The sequence below is a fragment of the Aspergillus tubingensis genome (genome assembly GCF_013340325.1).
Source record: "Aspergillus tubingensis WU-2223L DNA, scaffold_7, whole genome shotgun sequence".
NCBI lineage: Eukaryota > Fungi > Ascomycota > Eurotiomycetes > Eurotiales > Aspergillaceae > Aspergillus > Aspergillus tubingensis.
In genome coordinates, this window is record NW_023336281.1 from 2,117,874 (window position 1) to 2,139,817 (window position 21,944).

Below are 21,944 nucleotides of genomic sequence, written 5' to 3' on the forward strand. Positions count from 1 at the left end.
GGTTATAGATATTGATGAGCTATGACACTGCTTCGATGTTGTCGGATAGACGAATAATATATAAATCCAGCAGAAGTACAGCATGGTGTAAATCAAACAATCGCTACTACTACTACTTTCCTCCTACTCTTAAAATACAAAAATAAGCAAACCACACTGTTTGAAAATGACCATCTTCATACACACCCTTACATCTACTCCCATGACCAGCGCTGGTATTTTCCTAGCGCTCACTCTCACTATTTACTCTATCTACCAACGATACCTACACCCCCTTGCCAAATACCCCGGTCCATTCCTAGCATGCCTTACCGACCTCTGGCAGGTCTACCAGTTCCTCACTCTCAAGCAACCATACAACCTAACAGAGCTCCATGCAAAGTATGGGCCAATTGTCCGGTATGGGCCAGACAAACTCAGCATCACCCACGAAGGCGCCATACAAGCAATCTACCAGAAGGGTGGAAGAGGAATGCCAAAGACGGAATTCTATGATGCATACGGTGCAGCTCATCCGAATGTATTCGGTATGCGGGATGAAGAAGTGAGTGGCTCATGCTCTACGATAACAATTGCCCGAAGAGATTTCTAAGCGTGATTAGCAACACTCCGTCCGCAGACGCCACATGTCCCACGGGTTCTCGATGAGCTATGTGAAAGAGATGGAACAATACTTGGACATCAATATCCAAATCTTAAGAGATAAGATCAGAGAGCATAGTGCTCAGAATCGGACATTCGACCTGAAAAAGGCACTGCATTATTACGTGATCGACGTCTTTGGTGAGCTGGCCTTCAGTCAATCATTCGGGGTCCAGGAGACGGATGATGAGACCCGAGTCCCGCCAGTCATCGAACATAGTCTGCTTGCTGCTGTTACTGGTGCCTGGCCTGCTATGACAGCAACACTAAAGAAGTATCTTCCACTTGTTCCCTACAAGCCCCTTCAACAGCTCTTTGCTGGCCGCAAAGCTTGTGCGGATCTCGCGTCGGAGTGTGTTCGACGCAGGTTGAAGGATTTTGGTGCAGACAGAATGTCTAAAAGCGACGATAGGAAGGACATCCTAACGAATTTGATACTGGCTAAGCATCCCGATACTGGTGAGCATCTTACACAGACGGATCTTGAGACTGAAGCTTTTGGGTTTATGTACGTCTCTCTTTCGGTATTCTTCCTAGTCCTTATGATGTGTCGGTTGCCATTCGCTAAAGAACTTGCAGTATTGCAGGAACTCACACTACGAGTGCCACGACAACTCTGTTGTTTTACCACCTGCTTCATAACCCCCAGTATATGGAGGAGTGCGTAAAGGAGATCGAGGCCAATCTGCCTCCCCTTACACACGGAGAGACAGCCTATTCTGTATCCGCAGCAGAGGCCGCCCTACCGTTCTTGCGCAACTGCATAAGGGAGAATTTCCGGATTACGCCGGTCTTCACGATGCCTCTAGCTCGGAGAGTGATGAATTCAACGGGTGTTATAATAGAAGGACAGAATATACCACAAGGGGTAAGCCACTTTATAAGACTATGACTACGAAGCAGTCTACAATGCTAATGAGTATGCAATATTCGCAGACATCAATCGCTGTCTGCAACCATGCATTCCATCACAATCCTGACGTCTGGGGTGACGATCACAACATCTTCAATCCTCTTCGATGGGAGAACCCTGAGATTGCCGCCAAGGCACGGCTGTTAATGCATTTTGGCTTGGGTGGACGTCAATGTATTGGGAAGACCATCGCAATGACGAATATTTATAAGCTGATGAGCACATTGTTGAGGGAGTTTACTTTTGAACTTGCTGACACACAGGCTCAGGAGAAGTGCTTATCTAGCGGGAACATTCCAGAATTGATTAGTGTTGGAATTAGCGATCTAAAGGAGCCCTTGATGGTCAGAGCGCATGTGCGGGTGCATGAGGAAGTTTAGCGAGAGCCTGATTGTGAAATCCCCGGGCCCATAATTCCTCACAACCAATGAACAATGTCCCGCAGAGGCTGTAGATGGACTTAGTTGCCGGGACACGCGTCGAGCACAGTTGCAATTTACTGTGGCGTTCTGCTAGACTCCAACTGAATACTTTCGTAAATATTCTCTAAGAGTACTATGTGTTAAGTCTTCATCGGGTGAGGATGGCAACCGTACGTCGGAATTTCCGAGGAATACGAGCGCGGATGGCCTAGCGCATTGGCGCAATAAGAACCGCGGTCTGATACCTGCTTAGAAAGATATTACCACGCATCCCTACCCAGTATCATGGCAAATCAGACGTGAGCTTGCCGTAGGGTCCGGGGGGTCGGCAGTTCGCTGCGGGGAACTTAGCTTGGCGGGTGTGAAGATCCGGGGTACAGGTCGGCTAAATATTTAGGCCCTTTTCTATATTAAGTGAGTTGGTTTGGGGCTCAGACAGGGGGTCATAATGTCCTTAACTCGGGTGTATCCTCTTGACCGATTCTCATTCACAGCATAGCAAGATGGAAAAGCCCGGCGTTCAGCATGTTGAGAATGAAAATGGTGATAAGAACCTCGCCGTCAAAGGAAGGGATGACCATGATTTAGAGGCCTTTAATGCGTCTCATGGTAAAGATATTGAAGAAAATGACTCAGATGCTTTGACGGAAGATCATCGTCAATATTTGATTCAGAGATATGGAACGGTAGAACTGGATCCTATCCCGGACATGACTGACGCTGATCCCTATAATTGGCCGACATGGAAGGTAAGTTCTCCCTTATGCTGAGACAAATTCCAGAAATTGTTATTGATAGGCCTTCGGTGTAGAAAGTCATCAACTTAGCTCTAGTTGCATTCCACGCTATGATGGCAACTTTTTCGGCGTCTTCAATCCAATCTGCCTTCGTCGAGATAGCAGAAGACCTTGGGGTCAGCGTCCAAAGAGCAAGCTACTTAACTTCCCTAGTCATTGCCATTCTCGGGGGTGCCCCTCTTTTCTGGATGCCATTGTCCAACCGCTATGGTCGACGTCCTATATTCCTGCTTTCGCTGCTCTGCAGTTTGGTTGCTAATGTGGGCTGCGCTAAAAGTCCGTCATATGCGACTATGGGATTTTGCCGGGCCCTTGTTGCCTTTTTCATAAGTCCTGCCGCTGCAATTGGTAGTGCTGTCGTCGCCGAGACGTTTTTCAAGAAAGACCGCGCAAGATGTATGGGCGTGTGGGCCGTCATGGTAACTTTGGGTGTGCCGCTTGCACCTCTGCTTTTTGGGTTCGTTACTAGTCGTGTGGGATACCGGTGGATCTACTGGATATTGGCTATCGTGAGTATGAGCGTCATCAGAACAGGAGAGAGATGCTAATCATACCAGACCAACGGTGTTCAGTTCATCACATATTTGATCTTCGGCCAAGAAACTCTATACATCCGTGGTAGCGCTGCTAGTCACGTCAGTAACCCTACCCTTCGACAACGATTCCTTGATGTGAGGCGTATTGATCCAACGCCATTGAAACTATGGGACTTTCTACGCCCCCTCAGCATGGCAATACGGCCCTGTGTTATGATTCCAGCCGCCGCATATGCGATGATATTCCTTCTCGGTGGTATCCTCCCTTCAATTGAGATGCCGCAACTCTTCCCCGAGATGTTCGGACTTGACTCGGAGCAGGTAGGCCTGCAGTTTATCGCGATGATTATCGGCTCTCTGCTTGGCGATCAGGTTGGGGGATTCTTATCCGACCGTTGGATGCTGCACGGGCGAAAGAAAACGCAGCGGCCCGTTGCACCTGAATTCAGACTCTGGATTAGCTATCCAGGAATTGTTCTGACGATAGTTGGCATTGTTATCTTCCTTGTCCAGCTAAATCATGCTTCATCGCGGTGGAATATCACTCCGCTGGTCGGGGTCACCATTGCGTCTATTGGAAACCAAATCGTAACCACCGTCAGCTTCACGTATGCCGTGGATTGTTATCGATCAGAAGCAGCAAGCGTTGGTGTATTTATCACGTTGGTGCGACAGACGTGGGGATTCATAGGACCATTCTGGTAAGTCTTCTGTGTTCGAGAGGTGTGGGTATACTGACAGTAGTCCAGGTTTCCGCAAATGCTGGAGAATGTTGGGTATCTAGGGAGTACGGGGATTGCGATTGCCTTGATCGTAGCTGTTAGTGCCATTCCAATGGCTCTGTTGCATTGGAAGGGGAAGGCTTCGAGGTAGAAAAACATGATAGCTAATGGCTTATCTCATCGTAAGTCCCGCTGGTTACTCATCCAGCCTCATATTTCGTTCAGTTTACCCATTAGCAACTGTCAAATATCCTGACGCATCACTTGAGCAATTGCTGGATATATATAGTTTTCAGTCAATCAATTTGATGTGAGATAGTACTTGCTACTATAAGCCTGGGGGGAAAAGGGCGAGGGCCTTATGGCTTGCAAGCACCGGGAATTTTTGATATCCAAGTGTATGACCATTGCCAGTGGGCCCCTTTTGAAATAAGTACCTAACTTGGATCATTTGTAGCTAGTAATTAGAGAATCTCCTCTCATGTCTATTTTGAAGGATCATCAAACCTTTATGATAAACTCTATCTTGCATACTAAGCATAACTGAGTTCCTAGTGTCGAGAGTTGTAGATATAACAGACTTCCTAGGCGTTTATGAATAAAGCACCGGTTATCGGAGAATCATTAACGCGTGTTCACCCCCAACCAAGGCGCTAGTAGGCTTTGTTAATGGCTGTTCATTGAGATATTCGCAATAGTGTTCTGGACCTAGATGGTGGGCCCAGGTGGCGTTCTTATTGAAGCAAATGGCGCTAACATATTCACGAAGATATCTTGACAATCCACAACTTTTCACTTGAACTATACAAATGCTCCCACACAACTAACATTCGATTTATATGCTAAATAATACCTTGATACTAACGTAGTAGCATAGAAGTTCCTCGTAAGCTCTATTGTGTTGCTATAGTTGTCTCGTAACATCTTCGAATCCCTAGTATTATGACTACTTGACTGATAGAGAAGTATATATGCTTGTAGGGTCTATGTAAGCTGTACTACATTAGATCTTTGGTGTTACTCGCTTATTCTCCACGCAATCCAATGGCAGGGAATTGATAGCTATCCTTGGGTTCCACAAGACTAAGCCATGATCGCTTCGTTTGCTCATAAATGGAGAAAGCCGTGAATTGATTGAGCTGTTACCCTGTTTGCTCCTCTCTTTTGCAAGCTCTCAAAAAGGCCCCGCTCCCTGGTCTCCCTTTTTCTATATCTCCTGTTCGCCTCTTCCGTCTTCCTTCCTTCTCCACACTCCCTATTTTGTATCACGGCTCTGGTGGTAATTCTTTGCAGACAACTAGGCTGAACGATCCTTAACAACGTGCCATCAATAGGTAGGTGTCACATCCTTTTCTTGCAAATAGATCTTTCCATCAACTTTGTCTATCAAAAACTGTTCCTATTCTGTATACCGAACGCGTCCACGCGTTGTTATCGATTGGGATGGACTACCAACAGACTAACAACACCAGTGCACCGATACCCATCTACCATCATCTACAGACTCTGCTCTCAAGATGGCTGGCTGGACGCTCGAAGGGGATGGAGATGACAATGGCACCTGGGGTGGTGGCAATGACGCTGGTACGTGTCCTCTTGGAAACGGGTCCCTTTCCCCAAGGATAGCATGTGCTCAATCATGTTCCACCAAATCATGAAGTTTCACGAAATTAAGAGATAATACAGGCTTCAGTAATGATGAGAACGCTAGGCCTGGTGGCTTCGGCACTGAACCCAGATACGGTGGTGATGACTTTGCTCCTGCGGCTGAAGGCCATGGCGATGATAATCGGTGCCGGAAGTAAGTAGTAGCTTCCTACAGATCCTCAATGTCGCTAACAGAAGATAGCTGTGGAAGCGACGGTCACTTTGCTCGCAACTGTCCCGAACCGCGCAAGGACATGGCATGCTTCAATTGCGGTGAGGACGGGTATAACCTTCCATGAACCTTTCCAATACATTCCCTGGTCTGACATGAACTAGACATAATAAGTCTGAGTGCACTAAGCCTCGTATTTTCAAGGGTGCTTGCCGTATCTGCAACAAGGAAGGACATCCAGCCGCTGAATGCCCTGAAAAGGCTCCCGACGTGTGCAAGAATTGCAAGATGGAAGGTATAACACGCCGCATGTTCTAATAGAATACATGCGCTAACGATGTGTGAAGGCCATAAGACTATGGACTGCAAGGAAAACCGTCGCTTTGATCTAAACCATATTCCTGACAAGCTCCCCGAGGAGGCTTGGGCCATTCTGAAGAAAGCCAGTGACGAAAGAGATCTCGAAGATTTCCGTGAGGTAGGAAGCAATTACTTCAGCCTCGACCGTGTGCTCGTTCACAAGTACTAACGTTGCACAGGGACTTAAGGTGTACTCCAAGTCGCTTCCGCAGGCCACTTTCGTTGACATCGAAAACAAATTGCGTGAAGAGGACCTCAATTTCTACCTTATTGCACTGGTAAGTCAGGACATTCGTCTTCTCTGCACGCTGAAGCACTAAGAAGCACGCACGCTAACTCTATGGCACCCTCTAGGACAAGGAGGTTAACGATTGTATCAGCCTCATTGATCTTCAGGGGAAGCTGAACTGCACATACGTGGTTGGCTTTTTCTACAGCCCTAAGCCGCAACGTGCCAACCTCAGAGAACGCTGGCCGTCTTCCGTCGAGGACAATCTTGAACGTCTTGCTGACGCCGGTCTGCCTTACGATCGACAGGTCCCCAAGTGCAACAATTGCGGCGGTACGCTACAAACTGCGGCTCCATCTGTCTCTATATGCTAACGGCTGGTAGCATTGGGACACACTTCTCGTGGCTGCAAGGAGGAGCGAGAGGAACGTGAGCGTGTCGGCGTTAAATGCGTCAACTGCAGTGCTGATGGACATCGTGCTCGCGATTGCCCTGAGCCACGTCGCAATGTTTTTGCTTGTCGTAACTGCGGGTAAGCTCACTTTGCAAGACTTGAGAGTGCTCTACTGACGATAGCAAGCTCGGAGGACCACAAGGCATCAGAATGCCCCAACCCTCGCTCTGCAGAGAACGTTGAATGCAAGCGATGCAACGAGAGTAAGTCTCCAACATTTCAGTTCCTCGTTTACTATATACTGACCGTATAATCTAGTGGGACATTTCGCGAAGGATTGTCCTCAGAAACCACCTCCCAGAACCTGCCGCAACTGCGGGTAAGTCTGAAAGAAGCAATTCCACTGAATCATTCACGTCTCCTAACGAAGTAGATCCGAGGATCACGTTGCGAAAGAATGTGACAAGCCGCGCGATGTCTCTACTGTTACCTGCCGTAACTGTGACGAGGGTAAATTCCGCAAACATTACTTTAGGTCTCTACCGTCCAGACTACTAATACTCAATAGTCGGACACTTCAGTCGTGACTGCCCCAAGAAGCGAGACTATTCTCGCGTCAAGTGCAACAATTGTGGTGAAAGTAAGGACTGCCCCCAAGTAATCAACTTTCTACGAAGCACGCTCTAACCTAAATATACCTGTCTATAGTGGGCCATACCATCAAGCGTTGCCCTACCGCCAATGCCACTGAGGACGCCCCTCACGGCGACAGCCATAGCTTCAACGCGCCTGTTAACGACGAGTGGAATGAAAACGGAGGAACTCAGTGGAACAACAATGGGGGAACTGAGTGGAACGACAACGGCGGAACTCAACAGGAAAGTGCCCCGGCCGAGGAAGGCGAATGGAATGTTGGTTCCGCTCCTGGTTGGTAGAAGAAGGATACAGCAAGTAAAGTCGATCAACGCATGGTGCATAAGGCGTCGGTCACAATCGTCTGGAACGATGTATAATACCTTTGCACGCGTGTTGCTCAGTCGCTTTCATGCTTACCTCTCTTCTCGGACAACAACCAGTTGCCCTTCTATGGTGGGTGATATCTGTGGAGGGTTTACCTTTGATGTGTGCTCATACCGGCTGGTTCGGGTAATCTCCCCTCGATATTCTCTTTCCTTTACTTGCAGAACTCGCTCGGAAGACGGAACCGTTCCTGCTTGTCTTTGCTTGATGAGCGGAGGGATCTGTCAGGCCGTTTGACCTGTAGGGTAATTTGAGAAAGTTGAATCGAAATACGTTGTTGCTTCCTTAGTGTGCTGTGAACGTAGATTAGATACAAATCATTTTATTAGACTCTGATGCTAAGTTCCCCCATCATACATAATATCCACATTAACTCATATCCATAATAAATCCCAAATCAAACAATAGTCCCGAGATAGTAAAACAAACTGCACACAAAGGATACGATTACACTAAAAATAGCTCCCCTCTGCATCCCAACCCAGGGCCTCCTCCTTCTCGCCCAGCCTGGTCGAGTATCTAGAACATACCCCGTCCACCCCCTCTTCTAGGATCTTTCAAGACCCTCCTCCCCTCCTCCCGATCCTGCTGCCTCAATCGCCCTTGATATACATGTTCCAAGATCTTTTATTGAAAAATTCAGATCTTAGCCTCTGTATCCTAGTTTCCTACATAGCACTTATATCTATACGTCCATCTCAAGTCAGTGAATACTAGTTCTAGAGTTTAGACTGATCCAATCTTTTGTAAAGAAACTCAGGCTAGACTAAACTATTTCTATAGTCTTAAATAGCTTTCTCCAAGTTTCAAGCCCAAAATATTAATAGGAATCATTATGATTAAATAATACTAGTAGAAATAAGTTTCCCCCTGATAAATTGATAATCAAAAGATTCGCATTTGGGGATTTATATATAAATAAAGATCATGTTCATAATTTGATGATTTAATCAAACCAAGATTACGTGGACTATCTTTTACTAGAAAATCAAGTAATTTATATAAATTCTTTTAGATTACAGAAAGCATTTTGATTATATAATAAATAACGGTATTATTTATATTGATATTTTGAGCTATCTACCCACTGGTCACTGCAGTATTAATAATAATATTTATAAGTAGATATAACACGTATGGCTACTTTTATATTCAATATAGGATTAGACTAATACTGGAACATAGTTTTTCAATGATATATTTCCTGCTGAATATAAAATCTCCAGATGAACAAGGGACAAGAATACTAATGAATAAATATCGTTATAATTTCAAGTACTAGAGTACTATATGAATTGGTAGTCAAAAATAAACATAGGCTTATAGAGCACTTCCATCAGCTCCAGGAACATGAGATGTGAGTCGTCGATCCGGGGAGCTTTGTTGCTCCTGAAACCCCCGAGCGGCATCTCCGATAAGATTGGGGGAGAGGGAGGCAGTGCATCAGGCTGAAAGGGAAGGCGCAGCAGTTGGTGGGGGCCAGAGTGAAAGACGGGGGTTTGGCACCAAGCTAGGAACGGGCAAAACTAATCATTAGAAGCATGTCGCTGCTGAGCCACACGCATCCAGAATCCCTGCCCCGGAAGTAACTTAGTACTTCTTTTTATCGAGGATGAAGCCAATAATATTGAAAAGTGCACAACATTCTTTGTCATCCATTTTGGGTCTGCCGCCTATTTAAGTACAGCATGCCATACATGCCCTCGGATGTTGGCAGACTTCACTTTTGTCTCTCCACCCGCCAGCCTATCTTCTCCTACCTCGTAAAGGTCTCGCCCACATTAGGCCAGGAAGCAAAGTTCATAATAAGCATGGAAAACGACGGGGAACCAGGGAAGGGAAACCGAGTATCCCTCAAGCGAAAAAGTGCGTTCCCCGCGCTCCCCTACCCTCCCACCAACACATAAGCTACGTGAGTTATACTGACATTCTTTTGGCGATTAGGAATGGACTTCGAAGACGATGGGTCGACGGAAGATGACATTGGAACCGACGAATTCGATGACTCCGAGGAAGAAGAATGGTGGGAGGAAGATGAGAGCAGCGATGATAGCGAAGAAATGGATCATGAACAGGACATTGAAGAGCACGAGTATACCGCCTCCAGTGACCCGGCACGAATGCTGAAGATTCGGCTCTTTTTGACCGACGGACAAGTAGGCGGATCCAAATGGATGAAAAGCTTTGTCGTCAAATGCACTTGCGATGGTGTCGCTGTCGCAAGCGCTCTGGCTCGGTATATTGATCGAGAGGGCATGCGCTCTAAATTCTGGGAGAGGATGGAAGAGCCCAGTGAGGAAACGTGCGATGTGGCCTTCCATATCTTTGATCGGTACGGAACAGTCAAGACTAAGTATAAGGACCACCCAGTTCAAAGAGGAACTGGTATATGGGGGAAAGAGCTTGATCATGGCCCTCTTTTCCTAATCGAAAAAGTCCATGTTACAGCAATGGAACTCCGTCGGAAAGGGCTGGGACAGAGAGTAGTGTCTTTGCTGTTGGAAAAGGCCAAGCGGTTCTGGCTAGACGATAAGCCAGACGGTGAGCACGCAGATTTTATCTACGGTTCTAACGAGGCGTTTGAACGAGCTTGGACTCTACATGCTTTAGTCAGCCCCGGAATATTAACAGCTGATATCGAATCGCAATTAGGGGACAAGTCTGCAGAAGAACGCCTAATGACGCGGGTTCGAGTTCAATCCGGAGCCATTGACTTTTGGCGATCGTGCGGTTTCCGCCGAATCGGAGCATCTCGATGTTTTGCATATTCGTTCGATCTCCAACATCAATCTCGCACCCTTGCGGTAACTTCTGATATCGATCCGCGCACAAGCCATGCTGAAGATCTTGAGGACGAAGAATTGGAAGTTATCTATGAAGCAGCTCCTTCTACTGAGGTAAAGAGACTGAAAATGGACAGACTTCGTGACTCTTTGCCGCTGCATCACGCGGCTCTTACTCTGATGGATGAAGAACTCAAAGCTTTTTTCGTCTTTCATGCCTCCGATGAGCTTGGCTGGGAACGAGTGACCAATTCTGAAGCCACGCTTCTGCATTTAACGGCATCCGAGCTCAAACCCCTGAGCACACGGTGGCTACTGGAGAATGTTCACCACGCCAACTCCTGGAAGACAGCCCGTGATCTTAACGGGTACACACCACTCGGAGCATTGCAGGAGAAGTTAGAGACAATGCGTACACAAAAGCCATATGGCCTTTTCAGAATCTTGAATGTGTCAGATCACTTCAAAGGGTATCCTGACACCGCAGTGTCCTGTCTATCCTTGTTGTTGGGACGGGATGCTTCAGGGCGTGATAAAACACGCCTCCGATACGGATGTACATGTGGAGGGTGCTTAGAAGGATTTCTATCCCCCCGAATGAGGAGCTCTTTGATTTTTCAGGGCGAGACCAACTACGACGTCTATCAGGAGAAAATTGATGATGGCAGCTTTTGGATACAGGCCAACGACTACATCCTCGTGCACCTCGATCCCGATGTGCGAAGGAACCTCAAAACCAACAAATCACTGCGAAAAGGCTTTGTAAATATTTTCCGAATCGCTGTGGAGTGTCTCAATTCTGGAAGAGCTCCTACTGCTGCAAATATCGAGTGGCGCTGTAACAATCGGAGCGAGTGGCCACCGGATACCAAGAACTACCTGCGACGCGCTGGGACGCAGATGGGCTGTCGGGCAGTGCTTCGGTACATGTTCGATGCTGCTAAGGAAGCGGATGAGAAAGCAGGTAATGGAGAGTGTCAACGCATATTGAAGAAGGAATGGTCAGACCTACCGACTTGCAGAAACGATCACGAGTTTGAATTTGCTGCCAGGGCTTGTGGTTACAGTGGTGATGATTCTACTTCGTTCCCATATTGGTATACCAATGTCTTTTTTTCCCCCTAGAAAAGCAGCAATAGATGAGTGTTTGCGATACTTTTGATCATGTCCCAAATAATAACAGCCAAGACGGAGAGGGGTTTGTCGTGCTTCTCCAGTAATGCATTAATATAGCGGGAGCAAGAGTACAGAGCGCCGGAACTACTTTCAGCGAGCAGAACTAATGATTGTAGGAAAGTGTTTAGCGAGTTTACTTTGAGCCATCAGTTGAAGGAATATGGGAATCATAATTTAGCTTTGATCCATGCTAGACTAGCACTTCCCACAGTCATTGCAGCACGTCCGAACTGTGCAGCTCCGTTAATAAATGACTAACCCATTTCCTCCTGCACCAGCACTTTGTCCTATAACCATCGCGCTACCCGCTACAATGTTTCCAATCCAGCTATGGGCGGTTGCGGCCACAGACCCTGTGTGCCAGAAACACATGGTTACTCAGGCTTTATAGCACAAGAGATAGAGAGAATTGGGCCCGTTGCAAAGCCGGGGGCTGCCAGAATAGTCGCTCCGGTGACGCCAACAACTGTGGCAGGCAGCAAGAATCAGGTTCTGAATACTCCAGCTTGCTGCCTTCTAAACTGCTAGTAAGATACTTTACTTTTGCCGCCCTCCATCACATCCCCGAGAGAAAAGAATTCGAAAAGGCATAAATTAAAAGGTCTAATATTCTAATCGTTTGAGAAACTGAAAATGGCTTTTTTTTTTTTTTTTTTTTTTTTTTTTTTTTTTTTTTTTTTTTTTTTTTTTTGTTGCAATTAGTCAGTTAATAAGGCAGATAAGCGTAGAAACTGTGTTAAGCATCATCAAACAGCCAGGACAGGTACCACCCTACCTTCTAGTCCTCCTTCCCACCCCCACAACCTTCCCCAAAACCCCCAACCTCCACCTCCACCTCCTCCCCCAAAAGACATAATAAACCAACACAGCAACCCCAATATTAAACCCCACAAAAGCCCACCCGACACCAAAATCCATCCACCTCCGATCGAACCGATACTCCCTCTCCGCGAGGAACTGATCCGCAACCGAGTACGGACAATACTCACAGCTCGTCATCGCATCGGGATTCATCAACCGCCCCGGCACCGTCTTCAGATAATCACCCAGATACTCCACACAAGTCTGCCCGGAAGGCGGATCAAACACTGCCATCTCAGCACTGCTGCAATTAACCGTCACGCCATGGAGCTGGGTAGAAGCTACGCCGGCGACGAAGTACGTGAATGGGGAGACGCGGTACATGAACATCCAGAAGCCGGGGAGAGCGTGGGGTGGTTGCATGACGCCGTTGAAGGTGAGGGCCATGAATGTGCAGATGCCTGTTATGAGGGTTGAGGTGGAGATGGTGAGGAGGGCGAAGGAGATAGCGTAGATGAAGAATTGGATGAAGAAGAGGAGGACGAGGCCTTGGCGGGGGGGTGGTTGGGTGGTCGTGTCTGAGATGGGGTAGTAGTAGATTGCCCAGACGCAGATACTGAGGGGGATTTGGTAGAGGAGTTCGGTGAGAACGAGGGACAGGATGAGGACTTTGCTAGAGTAGGTTTTGGTGAGGCGTTCGCGGGTTTGGTATATTGTGTGGTGTTTGGTGAGGTGGGGGAGGGTTTGGTGGACGATAGGGATGAAGAGAGTGCAGATCATTAATGCGGAGAAGATGGTTTCCTGGAGGCCGCTGATTGAGGTGCCGTGTTTGTAGAAGGAGAAGGTGATGATGAGGGCGGCGCTTATTTGGAGGAGGATTCTTGATAGGATGGAGAGGTGTGAGCGCCAGTATTGTTGGAGGGTTCGGCGCAAGACGATGGGGAATTGGAGGTGTAGAGGTGTGGCGAACTCGTTGTCGTCTGTTGGGTTGTTGTTCTGCGTGTGAACACTCGCGAATTCTTCGTGGATAGGGTCAACTTGGTTGTTTTTGGCCCAAATATCGGACCATGCCTCCCCGTGTTTGTTGGTGGCAGCGGAGAGGATCTCGACTATGTATTCGGCGGCATCTTCGTTTTGTCTGAGGGTCCGGGAGGCACCGTTGGATTCGAGATAGTCTAGCAAAGGCTGTGCATTATCGCCGGTGGATCCGAAGTATACAGTTCTACCCTCGTTGGAGAGGAATAGGAGCTGGTCTACTTGCTTGAATGCCATCATGCTGGGTTGCAGCGTACAGAGTATCGTCTGTCCGGCGTCTGCCAACTTCTGGAGAATACGGTATATTGCGCGTGAGCTTTGCACGTCGAGACCGCTTTTAAACATTAGCTCCTGCTCTATACAAGGAAGGCCAATTGCAAAGCTTACCTGACAGGCTCTTCCACGAACAGAATCTCTGGTCTCGCAGCCAATTCCACTCCTATACTTAAGATCCTCCGCTGCTTGACGTTCAAGCCTTCTCCAACCACTCCAACGACAGAGTCGGCATAGTCCTCCATTTCCAGCGCCTTGATTATTTGCTCAACATACGTGTGTTTGTCCTCCTTGGAGACGGAGTGTGGTTGTCGTAGCACTGCGCTAAACCGCAAAGCCTCGCGAACAGTCGCCGTTTCCAAATGGATATCCTGTTGTTCAACGTAACCTATCTTCCGCTGGAAATTCGAGCTCAGAAGGCAGTTGTTGAAGAGTATGTCTCCACCGACAGTGCCTGTTGTGGAACGCTGCGCCAACACCTTGAGTAATTCAGCCTTCTGGACACTGTTATGGCTCATCAACGCGGTGATCGTCCCTGGCTTGGCCCAACCAGTCACCTGGTCCAGAATCCGATGGTTTCCACTACTTGTGTGAATTTCGCATACCACATCGCGCCAGCTCAAGTCATTTCGCTGAGATTCAATGAAACTGAAATCATTCTGTCTCACAGTGCCAGTGGTATCTTGGTCTGGAGTCACCGAGCCTTTTCCAGCTTCTTCGTCCTCTTTGCGATGCTCTTCGTGCCTGAGGTAAGCCGATTTGCTTCCGAAATGAATAGTTGAGTGTGCAATGAACTCCGTCGCAAGGAAATAAAGACCCATCCAACCGACCAGGAAACCAATAAGAATACCAAAGTTTCTCCACACATGGTCGTAGGTATACTTGTAGGTCTGCCAGATATAATCGTCACCGCTAACAGTACGACGGCCAGCAACAGCTCCCACAGCTGCGCAGATATATGCATTCGTCTGGAGGTTGGGCTGAGAGGGTACGAATTCAGCACATCCAAACTCCCGACCGTGGAACTCGTTGGCGACTAGGGCTTCATAAGCGTAATAGATGGGATTGATATCATGGACAAATTCGAACCAATGAGGCATTCGAGGCTCCGGGATAATGAAGCCCGTAAATATGAAAACCCAAAGTACCAGCATCCCAGCGAGGGCTTGTACTTGCACAAGTGTCTTCGTCACTGCTGCCGTCATCCGAAAGGCTGCATTAGCCACATGGATCAACACGAAGTTGATCAGGAAGCATATGAAGAATTGCGAAGGTTCGCGGCGAAGGTTGCTCATGAAGTATATGACAATAGTGTTCACCAGGACGAGAAGAAGATTCTTGGGAATTTCACTCAATAGAATAGCGAGTGATTCGGCCATGGGATAATAGAAGCCAAACGAGGCATGCTTTTCCACCACTGGACGCTGAGAAAGCTGAATGCTCAGCTCGGTTAGTGGCAGGAAGGAGTTGAGCATCACTAGGTAGAAAAGCACGGAGCCCTTCGAGAAGAATCCGGCGGTCGTTGCAGGGGTATTGTAAAACATTGAGCCGATCAGCAGGGCTATAATGAAGTTCACTGTGATCTTGCATGCTGCTGAAGCACGTTCGTTCCAAGCCCGCTGAAAAGCGCGAATGGTAGTGAGTCTTACTTGCAGCATTATACCGGGATATTGCGTACCAAACTGCGTCTTTCCTATCTGTTTCTGTTCTTCGTCCAGTTTAGGGTCGAGCAGGCGTTCTCTCGAGTGAGAACCCACAATATGCTTCTGACCACTCATCTCCCTCTGTAGCTCTTGATACTCTGGGGACTGGCACCAGTACGTCTCAAAGTCTTTCGGGGTTCGGGGAACTCTGTTCTCCATACCCCGACGTGGCTGCCTCTCGATGGGATTGGTAATGGAAGTCAGGAATTCAGCAGTACTCTGGTGTGGGTCGCAATACCACCCTTGGCGCTCGAAAAAGCCTTTGGCCTCAGAAGAAGAGCCGTAGAATATCTGGCGACCTTCGTACAACAACAGAGTCCTGTCAAATAGATCATAAATTGCTTCGCTAGCTTCATATGCGGCCACAACATGGGAAGATGAACCCAAATCTGCTGCCAGCCGCAAAGACTGCACAAACTTCAGTGCCTCTGTTGAAGCTAAACCCTGAGTTGACTTGTCCCACGCAGCTAGAGATGCTCCGGACAGGATTATCTCGGCAATACTAACTCGCTTGCGTTCACCCTCTGTCACGTCCTTGACTTTAGTGGTATACGTGTGACTCAGGCCGAACACGGCTACAACGACTTTTGTTATAGCTTTTGCATATTCTGTCCGTGTTATTCCCTGTAGTCTTTCGGTTGGGGCTCGAATTGATGCCGCAAACTCCAAAGTCTGGCCAACCGTCACATGTGAGAAGTGTTTATCGGTTCCGTAGTTGTAAAGAATTGCTCTCTTGACATTCTCTGGTGTCTGTTGGTGTGGAATGCCATGGTAATGGAAGACCGATTCAGGGTCTAGCTTCAAGCCATCAAGCTTCCCACACAATGTTTTTGCGACCGTACTGCACCCAGCTCCAGGTCGTCCTAAGATAAGTAGCAGTTCCCCATTGCTTATGACACCGTTTAGGTTTCGTACGATACTCTTGGGGGATTTCCGAGCCCGACTGAATGTATTTCGCGGCCGCAGTAAGGCAAAGACACCCAGAGCCGTCAAATTACGAGCCTCAGGCCTAAAGCCCAAAATATGCAGGTTTTGAAAGGTCGTTGCTGATGAGTCGTTATGTGTGCCAGGGTTAAGCATGCACATAATCTTCCTGAGCCACCTGTATAAACTGAAATCTCGGCTCTCTGGGTTAAGATACGGCTCGCCGGGCGAGACATTAGTCAATTGACTGACTCGAGCAACAACTTGATCATTTGCAAGCTTGGTAAGATGTAACTTTTCGGTGGGATCCAAGGCAGCGCGAGTCCCTGTACATATTAAGGACTTATTATTCTTTTCGTCTTTCATTGGGGATTGTTTTCCTGATAGAGATCCAGCTTCGGATGTCGAATTTCCCTCATCAACCGCAATGCTGTCATGATGGTTTGCGTCGCATAAGACCTCTTTCACTTCCATTGTGTGCACCACTTCCGAGGACGAAGCGGGCGCAGTATGGAATTGAAAAGGGTCTTCTTCAACCGCTTTATTAGAAGCCTCATCTTCCTCCGTTACTCCTTGGTCAGCCACTATCGCAGAGCTAATAGACACACTTTGGTCCATATGTCTAGCAGTCGCATAAGTATCGTCTTCTTTGGCTTCTCGAGAGTCGGTTATTTCACTTTCCATCTCTTGCTCCTTCACTGAGGGTGCGATGGTTAGTGAGGACGACGTAGGTTCTGCGTGTGATATGAGAAAGGTCCCTTTTCTTCTCTCGCTTATTTGAGCTGTTCCATTCATCATATTGATTTTTGTTTCCCAGGGAGCAAGATACGGTGTTGCAGTCTGAGAGGGGGCCTTATCAACTTCAGCTTCAGCCCCTACATTCTCAGGGCTTTTTGTCAATATTAATTCTGATGAAGTGGTCTGTGCCTGAACTGTCGTGTCGCTGTGGCCGTCCGTATGGTTCGTTGCGCTATTGCGGTCCTCCAATTCATTGATCTCTATCCTAGACTCGGTATGTGATTGTATAGTGCTCTGCTCGGATGATTCAGTCCCCTGTGCTTGAATAATACCCTGGGCGAACCGCGACGTGGACAGGAGCCCCGAGGAAGTATCCTGCCCTTGAGTTGACGTTTCTTCCATATATCCATCATGGGTTTGCGCTTCAGCAGCCACTCCTCTTTCAGCAACTCTGTGCTCTGATGCTGCGTATGGGTTTCCCAAATGCACATTGGAGGACGAGACAGAAATTTCTAGCGTGTCAAAGTTCATAGCTCCAGCATGCTCTTGAGAGGTATCCTGCCTCTGAATTGACGTTTCTTCCGCATATTCTTCATAGATTTGCGCTTCAGTAGCCGCCTCCCTTTGAGTGAATTCTGAGGCCAATATAGCATTCGAGAACGACGGCTGCGGGTTGGAGAAAGAGATGTTTCTTCCCATCATCTCAGACTGCATTGCTTCAGTATTCTGAAAGGGCGCATTATGCACTTGAGATATAACTGCCGTGCCTTCCGTATATCCACTATAACTTCGCATTTCAGAAGCCACCTCCTGGTTAGCGGCCCTCGATGCTGATGTAGCATCCAAGAACCCCAAGTGGGTGTTGCCGGAAAAGATGTTTCTTTCTGCCATCCCGGACTGTAGCGCTCCAGCATGTCCTTGAAAGAGGCCATGCCCTTCTGAGTTTATAGACAATCCTTCAATATTTCCACTATAGATTCGCGCTTCAGAAGCCACCTCCCGTTCAGTGACCCTTGATACCGATGGAGCATTTGAGAAACCAAACTGCATACTGGAGGAGGAGAAGTTTCTTTCTACCATCTCAGACTGCCTTGATTCAGCATGCTCTTCAACAGTCCTAGTAGTGGAGAAGAAGTGAGGAGATGTTGACTCTGTTTGATAGAATTGAAACTGGCTCCTATTACCATCTCCGGTCGCAATGAACTCGTGGACGGCCGCGTCTTCGACAGCGCGTGATCTGGATGAGTATTCAGAGCTCGATCGCACATGCGCGAGATTTAACTCCCTGAAAGTTTCCTCGCTGAAATTGCCGCTTCTGATGACATCTTCCTCGCCCATCAATCGGGAACTAGAAAAGAATGTTGAAGAAGCGGACCACCCGTGGGTCGAAATAGAATCTCTCCGAATTCCTTCCCCATCGGTTTTCAATTCGTTCTCGTCTCTGTCGGCCATGGTGTACTCATATAATCATCATTCGTCTCCGCAATGATGGTTACGAACTGGATCTTCGGCAAGCGATCGGATTAGTCCAGAATACGGAAGGAAACAATCTTCGAAGAGTCACAAAGTGGTCAGTCTCAAACAGCTGGGGTAGAAAAGTGAACTGCTAGCCAAGACATAAACTGGGAGAATGAACTCCGGGACTCTGCCCACCTTTCAGAGAGACTTTGCGCAGACCGGGGGCCATTTTGTCCGTGGTGCAGCTCAACAAACCCATTTCAGCTGACACTCGCATAAGTCTATCGATGGACCAAAGATTAGTCTTCGGAAGAAAGAAGCAAACAAGTCATCATCAGATTGTTAGAGGTGCAGGGCCTCTGTGGTACCCACTGATCTACAAGGCAGGCTCGGGATTTTGTATGTGGACGAATAGCTAGTCCGGCACCCGGGGACGATAGTGATCCCGGCCATGAATAGGTTAGACATGATTTCTTTGGATGGACGTAGTGTACAGTTGATAATTGTGGTGACGATTTGGTCTTGATCCACAGATTGATGCGTCGTTCATGTTTTGGGTTATAAAGCAGACAGATTGCGAGGATAGAAGTGAGAGACTGCTTTCATGGCTTCAGCTGAAATAACCCGTGGATCCAGGTGATCCCGGCAGCTAGCTCCGCCGGCTAGTGACTACCATACGGCTCGTGCTGCCCGGCGTCGATCATCCCGGGACGGCCCAATGGTTGTTTAGTACTGAGAGTTATTGTCAAGCTCAAGGCAATGCTACTAGTAAAACCAGAAAGGCAGAAAAGTGTTTCTATTGTACTTCTAATTAAGTGCTATGGAACAAGACGCGCGTGTGCGCGTTGTGACCATGTGACCTCCCATACTTGTGGTATCGCTCCAACACGGCCTTCCCGGTGAAGAAGCTTCCGAGGGGCGTTTTTGAAGTCGTAGTCTTTTCCTAGATAGGCGAATTTGGATATAACAAGAATCCTTTTCAGGATGCGGAGCAGCGGAGGCGCCGGTAGCGAGACATCTTTAGCAGGTGCTTCATGTCACAGATCACCTCTGGCTTTGTTCGATCGCGTTCCTGCAAAGAGTGAAGAAATCATTGTCTGTATAGGTGCTTCCCGCGTCGGCAGGCATGGTTTGTTCTATCATTGCCACCCAGGTAGGAATGTCATGAAGGATCTCTCTGAGCATCAAGAGTGAAGCAGTAAACGGAGGTAGGCCGCACTGGAGTTGCTTGGCGAGTATGTAGTTTTTCTTGAAATTTTCAATGTACTGCCCCGCAGTTGAATAATCGGCACGCGTCATTCTGACTAGTTTGTACGCGACGTTCTGACATCTTACGATGCCGTGCCCTAGTACAATCCTTCTTATCACTTTGTATGCTTCATCGGCAAAATCCTTGTCGTCGACAGATGACACAAACTCTTCCATAACTTCACCAGAAAGCTGCCTAGTCAGCCATATCTGCAGGCGTGTTGAGCAGCTATGCCATCTGATGTAGTTCTTATGGTTTTCTTCCGGACGTGAAAGGTCACGGTCGACAAGGTCCTGCAAGCCAAGGTTTTCAAGTACCAGTCGGACCTGAAACTCCCACTTTGGGAAGTCGGACCATCCTCTCAGTAGGAATGGCAAGCCGGGAATAGTCTCAGGTAGATCATCGGGTATTCTGTCCGCTTGCGTGGTTCCCTTTGGAGGAGTAAGCGATAAATCTCTGAAGAAGATCGCGCGTCCCTGCTGGGAAGGCATTTCGATGTAGGTTTACTACTTAGAGCGCTGGAAGCGGGGAGTAGATTGCGAATGGTAGTTCCTTAGCACCTTTGAATGTTCGTATTGGGTAAAAACTAGTCAACACGAACAATGGCGCGTTCTCATTCACTACCTTTGTTTCGCTGGTATTAGTCCCCCCGCCTTGTTCGGCGTCGAAATTCGTGTTTTGCGGGTCTGGAAAGCTTCACAGCGGAGAGTCTTGGCTTATACCCTCTCACGATAATGCTCAAGGACCGATTCAATATGTTATGGTCACAAGATGGTGATGTTGGTTATGTCGAGGCCAAGTAGGCAGCAGAGGTAGCAGAAATATCTGGTGGGGTCAAGCTACAGTGAATGTTTGGAGCTTGACAGCATATCCCATTTTATCTATAAACACACATTATGCTATGCATTGATCCCCAGTGTAGGCATGGAATTAAAAGCTCCAGGATTTGGTTATTTATCGCAGAAGCTGCACGCAAAGGCCGTATATGCCATTACAGCTGAAGCGCCTACTCTCCAAGTGTTTAGGGCCATGGATTGACTATGTTTGCTTTTACTGAACGATCTAAAAGAAAATCTCCCAGGCCATGTGCGATTTCGCTCGAAGTATTTCCACCTCCGCTGCACCTTCGCTCAAGGAAGGAATATCTTCCACGTATTGATTTACCTCTGATCTATCATTCGCTTTCATTCGGAGAACCTTTTGGTTTCACCAGTTAGCCCTTTTTAGGTTCCAGCACCGCAGTCTCGATATCAACTTACCTTTCCTTGCTGTGGATAAACCACATCGAACACCTCTTCCGCTATTCCACCTATTCCAAAAAGTCGTGAGCCATTGGTGGACCAGAAAGTAAAAGACATACTCCTACTCGCAAAGATCCTGATACATACCTTTCCAAAGCCTGACACAGTGCAATGCATCTCTCTCCCCAAACAACGCATCATATGACGATGCATCCCTTGCGACAATAACAACATACCATGTCACACACGGGTCCGTGGTAAAAGGCTGCAGACGTTGCACTGGCTCACAGTGCAGATACTTTCCTCCTTGGTGGAAGAGCTTAGACACCGAAGTGAAATTTCCAATGGGAATGACCTTCGCGTCTGAAAACCCATGCTTAATCCACGGCACCTCTTGTTTAATGGACTCAGCCTGTTCTGGGCTCTCAATGCCTCTCCAATGCACGACCGCTCCGTTAACCTTGTTTTCTTCGTCGGTTATGGAGGGGAAGAATCGAGTAGTTTCCCCGCTATGGGTTGAAGCCCAGGCAAACTCGGACTCTTTGCGAAGTAAGGCGAGTGGGGCGTCGTCAAGGGTCTTCCCATCTTTAAAGATGTCATAAAATAGGTAGTCCATTTTGGCAGAGTGTACAATGTTGGAGTGACGGAGGACTGGGGTTCTAAAACATGAATACAGGACACGAGGGTTAGAGATACCTTGATCACGGAT

At 47.8% G+C, this 21,944-nt stretch overlaps 7 protein-coding genes across 7 annotated transcripts; 4 read left to right on the forward strand and 3 right to left on the reverse strand.

Annotated features, from left to right (window-relative positions):
* Positions 1–166: 166 nt before the first annotated feature.
* On the forward strand, positions 167–1,935 carry AtWU_05677 (benzoate 4-monooxygenase cytochrome P450; the record flags this gene model as incomplete). Its single annotated transcript, XM_035500787.1, has 4 exons — positions 167–544; positions 603–1,150; positions 1,222–1,510; positions 1,579–1,935. 4 exons carry the CDS (start codon positions 167–169, stop codon positions 1,933–1,935), a joined length of 1,572 nt encoding a protein of 523 aa, XP_035356680.1.
* A 545-nt stretch (positions 1,936–2,480) lies between these two features.
* Positions 2,481–4,183, forward strand: AtWU_05678 (benzoate 4-monooxygenase cytochrome P450; the record flags this gene model as incomplete). The annotated part of the gene is made up of 4 exons (XM_035500788.1): positions 2,481–2,726; positions 2,789–3,283; positions 3,332–4,011; positions 4,060–4,183. 4 exons carry the CDS (start codon positions 2,481–2,483, stop codon positions 4,181–4,183), a joined length of 1,545 nt encoding a protein of 514 aa, XP_035356681.1.
* A 1,366-nt stretch (positions 4,184–5,549) lies between these two features.
* Positions 5,550–7,769, forward strand: AtWU_05679 (putative zinc knuckle transcription factor (CnjB); the record flags this gene model as incomplete). Its single annotated transcript, XM_035500789.1, has 13 exons — positions 5,550–5,616; positions 5,719–5,833; positions 5,882–5,962; positions 6,016–6,146; positions 6,199–6,329; positions 6,391–6,489; positions 6,566–6,773; positions 6,825–6,972; positions 7,021–7,097; positions 7,153–7,213; positions 7,268–7,344; positions 7,403–7,474; positions 7,543–7,769. 13 exons carry the CDS (start codon positions 5,550–5,552, stop codon positions 7,767–7,769), a joined length of 1,494 nt encoding a protein of 497 aa, XP_035356682.1.
* A 1,896-nt stretch (positions 7,770–9,665) lies between these two features.
* Positions 9,666–11,762, forward strand: AtWU_05680 (uncharacterized protein; the record flags this gene model as incomplete). Its single annotated transcript, XM_035500790.1, has 2 exons — positions 9,666–9,720; positions 9,799–11,762. 2 exons carry the CDS (start codon positions 9,666–9,668, stop codon positions 11,760–11,762), a joined length of 2,019 nt encoding a protein of 672 aa, XP_035356683.1.
* An 822-nt stretch (positions 11,763–12,584) lies between these two features.
* Positions 12,585–18,739, reverse strand: AtWU_05681 (ABC multidrug transporter; the record flags this gene model as incomplete). The annotated part of the gene is made up of 2 exons (XM_035500791.1): positions 12,585–13,983; positions 14,037–18,739. The coding sequence occupies 2 exons, from the start codon at positions 18,737–18,739 to the stop codon at positions 12,585–12,587; spliced, it is 6,102 nt and encodes a 2,033-aa protein (XP_035356684.1).
* A 1,050-nt stretch (positions 18,740–19,789) lies between these two features.
* AtWU_05682 (uncharacterized protein) lies at positions 19,790–20,485 on the reverse strand (the record flags this gene model as incomplete). Its single annotated transcript, XM_035500792.1, has 1 exon — positions 19,790–20,485. The coding sequence occupies one exon, from the start codon at positions 20,483–20,485 to the stop codon at positions 19,790–19,792; it is 696 nt and encodes a 231-aa protein (XP_035356685.1).
* A 571-nt stretch (positions 20,486–21,056) lies between these two features.
* Positions 21,057–21,851, reverse strand: AtWU_05683 (protein transport protein YOS1 domain protein; the record flags this gene model as incomplete). The annotated part of the gene is made up of 3 exons (XM_035500793.1): positions 21,057–21,191; positions 21,254–21,303; positions 21,383–21,851. The coding sequence occupies 3 exons, from the start codon at positions 21,849–21,851 to the stop codon at positions 21,057–21,059; spliced, it is 654 nt and encodes a 217-aa protein (XP_035356686.1).
* Between the last annotated feature and the right edge of the window lie 93 nt (positions 21,852–21,944).